The sequence below is a fragment of the Cystoisospora suis genome (assembly GCF_002600585.1).
Source record: "Cystoisospora suis strain Wien I chromosome Unknown contig_10062, whole genome shotgun sequence".
NCBI classification, from domain to species: Eukaryota; Apicomplexa; class Conoidasida; order Eucoccidiorida; family Sarcocystidae; genus Cystoisospora; species Cystoisospora suis.
In genome coordinates, this window is record NW_027162836.1 from 333 (window position 1) to 10,798 (window position 10,466).

Sequence of the window (10,466 nt, forward strand, 5' to 3'; positions counted from 1 at the left end):
CCTGTCTCTTTCTTTCTTTTTCAGATCGTCGGTTACCTACATGCGAGTGGATGCCTTTCCATGAGTGTCTATTGAAGATCTTCTCTCTCGGTTTTCTTGTCCTTTCTGTTACTTTTCTTGTTCTTCTGCCTTTTCTTCTTTTCTCTCCTCCTCACCTTCTCTCGTGTCAGCAACAGAGCGAGACTTCTCTCGATATTTCTCAGTTGTATCTCGAGAAAGACAGCTACAGCTCTCTTCGTCCTTTTCTTTCTTCTCCTTCTTCATCTACTTTTCTCACTGCCGTTGTGAAAACTCTATCGACAATCTATCGAAGAATCTTTCCTTTCCATCGAGGTCTCTTTGAAGATTATGTCGCGAACTGCTGGGTCGTCTCTTCTCCTTTTCTTCGCATCAGAGAAAAACTTTCTGCAGCGGACAAGACAGGAGATCATTCCACACAGTCTTTTTATATGTTCATTTCGATGATCTTAACTCTTCTTGGTTTTCTACCTGCATGCATTGGGGTGTATAGACACCCGACACAACAGCGATTTCTTCAAGCCTTATTCTGCTCTTCAAGTTCTTTCTTTCTCTTCTCATGGATGGTACATGAAAAGGCGATTCTTCTCCCTGTCACAGCTATACTTCTTAGTCTTTTCTCTCAAAAGAAAACATATGGTAAGATGAAAGAAACTGAAGTGGTCGCTACGGTTTCTTTTCTTCATTCTCTCTCTATACTTCTCTCCCTCCCTGTCCTTTTCTCGATGCATGTGTGTACGTACACCGGAAGAAGAATCACTTATCGATCTTTTCCATGTGCAAATCCAATCCTTCTCTCTCTCGCTCACATTTCTTCTTCTCTTTCTCTTCTTATGCTCTTTCGCTTCTTTTCTTTTCCTTCTCCCTGTCTTCCTTCTCTTTGGAATTCTGCATCTTCTCCACTTCTCGCTTACTTACTTTTTCTTCATTCCTAAGGTCCTCTTCGATCTCCAGGATGGAAGTAGATATAACTCGTTTCTATTTCATATATCTGCAATACACATTCTTGTCGGCGCGAAGCACAAGGAGTATCTCCCTGTCTTTTGCAGTAACTTCTCTACGTTCATCTCTCCACGTATGAATGCGATGAAAGCATCTTTATGTATATACACATACATACATACATTCATACATGCAGATATGTACGTATACTTATGTATGTGGAGGTGTAGATATGTGGCGACGTGTCGTATCTTCTGAGTAACGTAAGAGGAGAGAATATCACTCGTTAAGAGTAGATCTGGGGGAGAAGAATCTTCTTTCATTCTTTCTTTCCTTCTTTCTTTTTCTCTTCATAGCGAGTCCTTGAAGGATAGTGTCTCTCCATGGTGTATGTGATCTGAAAGAGAGAAGAAGAGAAGAAGACCGTTTTCTTCCTGTCCCTTGATCTTCTTGTTCTTCTTTATCTCTCTTCTCATCGAACTCCACGTCACATGAAGAATAATATGATAAGTAGAGGATCTGTCTTGGTTTCTATGGTGTGTTTGAAGATACAGCGGATTTCGGGTGTCTGTACACCTTGATGGCAACGTTTTCTCTTCTTCATCTGATGCAGAAAGATAAGGCAGTTTTTCCTTGGAGTCTCTTAGTTGGTTTCTTCTTCTTTCTTTCTTCTCGACTCTCTCCTCATCTTCCTCTCGTATCCTTCTCTTCTTCTTCGTCTTCTCTCTCCTCTATATCTTCTTCTCTTTCTTCTTCTATCAGCCTTCTTCAAAAGAAGCTCGCATGTGTCTCTAAAGAAACCTTCAATCGTATATCAGCGCCGAGAAAGAGTGAGAGAGATTCCCCAGTGAATGTGAACAAGGAGAACAAGCTAACTTCTTATGTCTCTCTATGGAGAAGGTGTGTATCTTCTTTCATAGGCAGAGATGCCTTACATACAGAGGAACTATCGCCTCTTGAAGGCAGGTGTGGCGCGATCCAAGAAAAGAAGAGCGAGAGAGTTCTAGAACGACACCGATCTCTACACGTTCCTTGTGATAGATCTTTTGTAAGGAAAAGAAGCGTGTACAGACAGTCTTTTTCAAGCGAAGTATCTATTTGTCTGGTGTACCTACGTCGTCTCTTCATACTAGTCTCTCGTTGGGTGTATATACACCTGAGAAATTCTATGAATATGATGAATATCGCTTTCTCGCCTCTTTCATTTCGTTTAAATGAGAGTCAGAGACTTTCTTCCTCTTCTGCTTCTGTAGAAACTCGACTCTCTTCTTCTTCTTCTTTTCCTTTTCATTCTTCATCTGATAATTCCATAGCCTACATCTTGAAAGAAAGACGAGAGAACTCTTCTCAGTTAACAAGAGAAAAGAAAGAGATCTCGCGTCGTCTTCTTCGACTTCTCTCAACACTTCTATCCCTCCTCTTTGACGGAGATCAATACTCTCCAAGAAAACAAGCGGAAGAAGAACAAGAAGAAAGAAAAGACGACTTCACTCCTTCCAACGAAGAAGAAGAGGACATATATTTCTTCTATCGGTTTTCTCTTGTGAAGAAGATCCAGTTTTGTGTACTAGGCGTAACAGGAGTCTTCGCCGCATTGCAGGTAGAATTCCCAGTCTCCTTCTTCTTCTTCGATCTATGGTATAAACGGTATATTTCTTATCTCTTCGTAGCCGTTCTTTCTTATCAGAGATTATCTGAAGGAATTCTCTTCGTGTGTAGAAAACTTGAGTGAGTAGAATTCCGTGTCGACACAGAAAATGGGGGAATCGATGGGGAGAGAAGAAGGCGAAAGAGAAGAAGAGAAAAGTTAGGACATGCGAATGAGAGGAAAGAGACCATTCAGAAAATGATGAAGGTCGTCAATAAGCGGTAGCTGTGAAGAAGTATCTATAGACATGTATATATAGAGAGAGATGGAGAGAGACATAAAGATACATAGATATAGATAGATAGATAGGCATTCTCTGTATATGAGTGTCTCTTGAATGTCTTTTCGTCTTGTGGGTGTATGTACACCGCAGATCTTTGCGAATCCTCCGAAGCAATTTCCTTACCTCTTTGTCTATCTCAACTGTTGTTTGCATTTCCTTTTCTTCTTCTTTTCTTTGGTAAGGGGGGGCTGAGAAAGAAAATTCCTTTCTCCTTCTTCGAGATTGAAGAGATTCAAGATGATTCTAAACACTCTCCTTGAAATTTAACAGAAAAAGGCTTGCTGGCTATTCTGACGGCGGGGCGATATCTGTGGAGTTCTGTCTCTATCTATCAATCTACCGAATTTTTCTCTATCTATCTACATATAAATCCAGATTCATCTGTATGTTTAAAGCCTTATGTGTATATCCCTATGTTCTTTTATCTCATTCTTTGGTCAGCCGTCTCCTTACCTTCCTTTGCGTATGTCTCCTTTCATTCCATCAGAGTGACCATGTAGCGTGTATTTACGTCTCCTGATCTGAGACTTTCTTTCTTATCTACTGTGTTTCTTTGATACGTGCTTTTTGGAAGCATTGGCGTTCTATCAAGCTAATACGAAGGACATGAAGAAAGAGCTAGATAGAGCCACCACCAGCCTAGAATACACTATCTCAAGATCCGTTCATTTTCTTCTTCTGAGTAGGCAAGAGCTCTCTATAGTCGACTTGGAGAGAAACACGCTGATATGCATTACTAGGGAGCGACAAAGGAATTTTCGGTTTGTTAATGGTTTTCTCATAGGTGAATTTATCTTTTGTCTTTCATGCGATGTGAGATGACGATGAGGATCTAGGCTATGAAGAAGAGAGAGATGCCGTTTCTTCGCTTGTATGGTGTCTTACTGGATATACATATAGAAAAACAGATGGATAGATAGATAGATAGAGATAATCGTGTAAGCTCCTGTACACTCATGTATGCGGATAATATGATTGTGTACGTCTATCTATCTATATATCTATATACGCGTGGCTCATTACGACTGTAGCTGACTCGTCGATGGCCGTGGGTAGTAGGCCGGAGACGCTCCTGTGAGGAAAGCCGATATGGACGATGTCTACGTGCAGTCCCTGTCATTCTCTCTTTCTATAAATATACGTATGTATACATTCATTCATTTGGAGAATGCAGAGATAGGGAGAGAGGAAGAAGAGTGTTAGATAGGGCTGACATTCTGAAAGGGTGTATACGTTCATGCCTATGCTACTATAAGGCCGTGGGTCTACAGCGGTGGTGTAGACACTACCTCTACACCCTGCTGCCGTGTCTACTTACTCTATGTGGCTTTCTTTTTCAGCTTGATATCTGTACGTATTACCGAGTTGTCTATTATTCACAGAATATGTTAGTTCATGTGGAAGAGATGGAGATGGTTCTGAATATCGTTCTTGCGATAATCACGATACACTAGAGTTGTGGTAGGCACTTCTTTATCTTCTTGACAACCAGCAGGAGTTCTTGGGGAACAAGAAGAGAAACAGAAGGAAAGACGTACACCTCTGTCTTTCATTTGACGAAAAGATGCCTACACTTCTATGTCTGTATGATTGATTAATCGTGTGCTGGCTGATGAAGCAAGATTGATCGATTGATTGTTTTTGTGTCATTCTGTCGGTGTTCACTCAGGTTATGGTGACAGGAAGTATATGGATCTCTCCGGTAGGCAGATCAGAAGAGGGGAAGGGGACAGGGGCAGAAGACGTCGTAGAAGATACACATCAAGAGAATGATGAAAGTCTTTTGAATGAAGTCTATGAGCCACTTTATCAGGATGAACACATCTCTTCTTGTCATGCTAGCTCTTTGGTGGCTGAAGACGTCTTTTTCTCTTCATCCGAACTACTTGTCATACCCTCACAAGATGGATATGCGACGGTGAGAACCCTTCATCACTCTGTGAAGAGAAAGGAAGAGAAAGGAGAGCTTTTTAGACCTGTGGAGGGTGTACGGCACCGTGGACGTACCCGCGAAACAAAGGATGTACAAAATGGCTGGGGAGACAGCTAGCCATCAGGATGATGAGTTCTGTATACGGAGACTTCACTGGTACAAGAAAGGGTAGTAAGCCTTTTCTGTATACGGAGACTTCACTGGTACAAGAAAGGGTAGTCAGCCTTACAGCTAGGTGTGTGATCATAACAGGTATCCCAAAAAGCAAGACACAAAGGTTTCGTCTGAGACGCTTTTCTGACGAAGCGTGAATGTGATGGCTAGTGAAGTGATCTAGATTAAGAGCCGTTGTTTACATGACTGACTGAAAGAAGTGAAGATGATGAATTCATCTGTTCCTCATCATGAAGGTACGTGCGTAGGTGTTCCGCTTCAATCTGTGTAGTATTCGGTGTTAGGTGGATAGATAGTTAGAAGACGAGAGATTTTGAATATGTGTTCTCTACGCAGTGTTTGTTGGATGGCCCGAAGACATTCCTCCATGCGCCTCTCATCAAAAGATAAGAGAAGTGTTGCAGCGTTCTATAGGAAGACTTCTGAGAACGCGTTTCGTAACGGTCTTTCACGCAAAAGAGACATTTCACATGGTAGTATTCACTCAGGTCCCCCACTCCATTGTTGGTTTTTTATCGTACGTCTCCTTTAGAACTTTGACCCACGGGGAAGTTTCTTTCACGGTGAGCGCCGGAGAAACCAACACGGCTGCTTCCCTGCTCCGCCAGCGGTGCCTTCTAGTCTGGTGAGCAGTTTCCTTCTTTTGAACGCTCGTCCACACGGGCTATGAATCGCCTCCGTTGTCAAAGGGATGAGGTGGAGTTTGCTTTCTCTATCCCTCACTCTGTCTCCGAGGCAAATTCAAGCCAGCTGACGCCCGTATAGATACAGAGTAGGGCAGCCGATAGGATACTTCGCCGCTCTCGCGTGTCTTGTCTTCCTCTCGCTTCATGGCTCTTGGACTGTGTCTACCACATCCCTTTCCTCAAAGGCCACAGTAATGGAATAGAAAAAAGGATGTCAGTGAAGCTAGCAAATGAACCAGCTACACCTAGGGCACTTGGTAGACTTCCAGTGGCGATGCAATCAAGCAGTGGTTTCCTCGTTATTCAGGGTCACACATGCATAGTGAGACGGGTGGTACTTCGGGCGCGGAAACAGTTTCTCACCGCCGGGAGGATCAGTCGGCGTTAAAACGATAGACTGGTGTGTCCGTGAACAGAAGACGGAAGGATCATGCACGGGTACGGCAAACCAAACCAAGGCACCGCCTAAATATTGGGAGTAGACGGCCCGTCGTTACTTTCCATCATTCCGGTCAATGTTGTAACAGGTCATGAATTCATCGAGTAGCCTTGTAGAAAAACCTAATGGAAAAGCTATTTTGAATCGATGAACGGAAAAAAAAAACTTTCAACATCTTTCAAAGCTCCCTCCCTTTCCCGTCCCCCCTTGGCGTTTCTCAGTACGAGCCGAAGAACTAGGGTAAGGAGTACGGAGTGACCAACCCGCCATCCGGGCAGAACAAAACAAACCAAAAAAGGAAAAAAAAGCTTGAACCACAGAGCCAACAGCGATAGTTAGCTCCTAATCACATATTGATCAAGTGTACTAGTCAGTTGATGTGTCAGACCGGGGTTTCTCATGGTCGTGAGGGAGTCTGAGAGCCTGCTGCGGTCTGAGGCGTTCCCACGCGCCCAAAGAGTCTTGAACTCAAGAAGTAATCCAGAGGATTGAGGCGAGTTTTCCGATTGGGTTCGAGTAAGCCCTCCACTAGGCCCTTTACTTCTACAGGAATAGCTCCGCAGCCGGTCCAGTCAACAATAGGCTTTCGCCGAACAGCCGTTGAATAGCCTGGTAACATCTGCTGAACTGGGTCCCACAGGGAAGCCAGTACCGATAAGTTCTGTTCGGAGTGTGGGAAAAAATAACTCATTCCTTTAAACGGGGACTTTTCGCATGCCAGACCGAAAAGCAACATGCCAAGAGACCACGCGTCCATGGATGGATGAACCTCGATCATTCGTTGTGGGCTTCTCATGATGCATGCCGCCGTTTCTGGATCCGAATATCCAGGTGCTAGCAGTCTGCCGCATTCGATTTGTTGCCCTGATCTGGAAACTCGATCGAAGTCGCCAAGGAATAGCTGGCCTGCGCTGTTGACCAGAACGTTGGCTGCCTTGAGGTCGCCGTGGACAATCCCTGCTGCCTCCATATGCGCCAGCAGTTGGATCAAACGTTTTGCAGCAAATAGCAGGGCGTTCGGGTCTGTTATGCGGCCTAGCATACTCAAGTCGCTGAGCATGAAGGGGACTAGTTCCACGCGGTTAACGAGCCCGACACGAGCCGCGCTACTAAGCAAGGCTGGCTTCGTTCCGATGCGTCCAGTAAGTATTGGAACCGCGAACCCGTATGTATTGACGAGCCCCTCATGTGAAACTCCATCTGGGAACAAAGATGCTTGGCCTAGAGTACCCTCTAGATCGCCAACCATCTTTCTTGCCCAATGTTCTGTTGGCTCGGAGCCGCGAAGGGTTTTTACATAGGGAAGCCGGACAGCGACAGACTCTCGAGTCTCTACTGGCCGGGGTGGCCGAGACTCGCCCGAGACCGAAAGACGGCGTCCACCCTGCGAAGGAGGGCGTGCGGCAACAATCACATGAAAGCCCCCGTTCCCAAGCATCTTACCCCGTTGTAGCGTAAGGCTCTCAACTGACCCACCCGGGTCATCAGAGGAAGGCACAACAGTGAAGACAGAATCAGCAGGGAGTGCCTCATTAAGAAGAGCATCGAGGACATCGGAAATCCGCCGGCCAGACCTGGAGGCGTTCTCCGCGAGCGCCCTAAGGCGGACTTGTCCTTCCGAATCTGCCCCAGTTTGCCAGTCTTGATAATGACGCGATGCAAGCCCGTAAAAAGTGGAGAACCTCGTCTGCTCGACCCCCCCCTCTTGGTGGGTTCGAGTATCCCTTGCTGCCTGCAGAAAAGACAACCGCGCCCTTGAGACGCCCTGGCTAGCCGAAGTAGGACTCTCAAGAATACCGAACCGGGAGGAAAGAGACTTAGAACCTGCCATAAGCCTGCTAGAAAGCATTTGAACCCTCCACGGCAGACTGCCCAGCGGCGCCAGAGGCTGGCGTACAAACTCTTGAGACACATGAGTGGCCTGAGCGGCCGCACTCAGAGAAACAAAAACAAATATCCATGCTCTACACAAGGGGGCCGCACGCTGCCAGGATATGGCAACACGCGGCCAGGCAAGGCGGTAGAAGGGCTGGGGCATTGAAGGAGCCCCGAAGAGTCGGCCGCTGTGCCGTTGGTATGGTCCCTCCATTCCCCCCTACTAGCTCACGCCACCAAAAAAAAATGCAACCGAAGGCAGTTCGACAACTTTTGAGATTATCCCTGACCCGCTTGTTATTAGCCGTACAGCCGACAGTGCTACCAACGTCACCCCTCAACTTCTCCACAAGGCGCCAGACACTAGAGGAATGAAAGGATTCGCGTTAGCTGGACCAAAGTAACTTACCTCTTTTTGTCTCCCCCGAGATTAACCCACGGTTCGAGTGACGCAGCAGCCCTTTCCCGACGCGGCAACCGCAGGCCTCCGTTGGCTAGCTCCGGCTCGACTTCTAGACAGCAATATTCAAACTGCTTCGAAGGAACCTGTCGAGCAATGCAGGCGTATCGCGAAAAATCAAAAAGCGATTACGAGAAAACTTACAGCAGATACCGATTGTATCCCGCGGTTTCCTGCAGGGCTGTAGGCAATCCGAGAGCAGGGGCATAGAACTGTCTCCTTGGCAAGCAGACACCTGCGCGACCCAGAGCGCTGTCTTTCGGTCCGGCGAGAAAACAGGCCACGACTCAAGGGAAAGAAGAGTGGGACAGGACAGTTGCACTCCGCAGACCTGTTGCCGATGAAGTGACGGCCACAACGCACGGGTCAGGACCCTCAAGCCTTAGACTCGCCGTAGGTGGCGGAGACTCGTCTCTAAGAATAAGCATGGAAGAACTTGACTCGTTGCAGGGCTTCCGGCGCGCGTCCCTTCCAGGAGTCGAACCATGATGGGCTCTAGTTATGGTTCCTTTCTGGCCTTCGATCGTTCTGGAGGGTTTCTCCAGCTCCATTCACACTACAGAACGATGTCCCTCTACCGCACAGGGGATTGTGCACCTTAAACTGTACTCTGTAAATTCCCCGGTTGCAGTCAGCCCCAGTTGCCTGTCTCGAGGGGGGCGGGTGATTCATCTGCCCTCCCGCTGCGTAGAGCGACCGCGGTGGTTCTTTCTGAATGCCTGAGGCAGTCTTTCATGCGGCGTCTCCGCTACCGGTGGAACCGAACGGTGGCTCCATGCAGCCGAGATTTGACTGGCCTCGCTTCAGCGAGGGAGGCGGCCGTACTCGTGCGGTAGGCTGTCGTTGCCTCCCTGCATCCAAGCTTGGTCATTGTCGCCTCCGTGCTGCTCCACGTCAAGGGGCACTGCACAGGATGGAATCCCAGGGCTGCCCCCCCGAGATTCCATTCTGCGCACTGGCACGGGCCTGGGGAGCACGGTTCTTTGCTATGACTGGATGACGGCTTCGTGTAGCTGAGAGTTGACTGACCTCGCTTTAGCTAGTGAGCTGACTGCTCTCTCGGAGTAGGTTGTCGGCCCCTCCCTGCGTGAATGGTCTCGACTGACAGCCGCATGAGAAGAGTATTGTCTACACGACCGTAGATGGTTTAGCTCTCTGCACAATAGGAAGAGTCTCAGGCAGCACCACTTCCTCAGCTACATCCGTACAGTCATACCCGGGAGCTCCTTCGTCAGCCTGTGCTCTTTCAGACGTATACATCTTCCCGGTGCGTGGTGTCGGGCTGCTAGGTCTCAACAGATCTTCTAGAGGTTCTTAGCCTCCGATCGTACACAGAAATGCATATGCAAAAAAAAAAAAAGTGGCTGCCTACGAAGGAAATACTACGGGTTCGCGATTCTCAGTAACGAGTTCGTTCTCCACCTTTCTCGTAATATATACGATGTATAGAAGAGGAGAATCCACAGCGTCTTCTTTTCTCTTTGTTTCTGTCTCCCTGCACCAAGTATGATTAGCTCTGACAATAACAGCATAACAAGCCACACGAAGATTTTTCGTGTCCACTCAAAAAGCTCATGTCTACGAAATGTATGGGCATGGGGTGTACCACGCAGAAGGCGCAGATCTACTGTAATTATGTGGCTGCCGAGCGCCGGCCTCCCTCCCTGCGATTCAAGTGACAGAGCCTCATACGCTGGCTTCCTCTACTCGGGGACCACCCACATTCTGCGCGGCACTTCCGCGGATTTCAGCTGCAAGAGCTGCAATTACAGCCAGTCAGCTTCCTCGATCTTGTCCCGCCCTTCAGCAGCCGCGGACCAGTCTTCGCCAGAGCACGGCGTGACAAATCGGGGGAGAAGCTGGTCGAGGGAGGGACGCGCCTGTGAAGCCAGCGACAAGGACCTGCTTGTCTGCGCAGCGTGCGTACACCTAACATCGGTGGACACCGGGGCAAGGTATGCCCAGGGCGATGCTGGGAGTATCCTGAACTGTTCTTTGGAACTCAGGT

General features: G+C 47.6%; 2 protein-coding genes across 2 annotated transcripts in view; one reads left to right on the forward strand and one right to left on the reverse strand.

Moving 5' to 3' along the window:
* Window positions 1–23: 23 nt before the first annotated feature.
* Window positions 24–4,941, forward strand: CSUI_011193 (alg8 glycosyltransferase family protein; the record flags this gene model as incomplete). Its single annotated transcript, XM_068071294.1, has 4 exons — window positions 24–657; window positions 1,515–2,560; window positions 2,982–3,068; window positions 4,561–4,941. The coding sequence occupies exons 1-4, from the start codon at window positions 51–53 to the stop codon at window positions 4,939–4,941; spliced, it is 2,121 nt and encodes a 706-aa protein (XP_067916729.1). The 5' UTR covers window positions 24–50.
* A 476-nt stretch (window positions 4,942–5,417) lies between these two features.
* CSUI_011194 (rhoptry kinase family protein) overlaps window positions 5,418–10,466 on the reverse strand; it is a 7,472-nt gene continuing 2,423 nt past the window's right edge. Inside the window, exons 2-3 of the mRNA XM_068071295.1 lie at window positions 8,408–8,544; window positions 5,418–7,855 (exon numbers count right to left, since the gene is read on the reverse strand). Of these exons, the coding sequence (XP_067916730.1) occupies window positions 7,534–7,855; window positions 8,408–8,544 (459 nt within the window). The 3' untranslated portion in view covers window positions 5,418–7,533. The remainder of the gene's footprint in view (window positions 7,856–8,407; window positions 8,545–10,466) is intronic.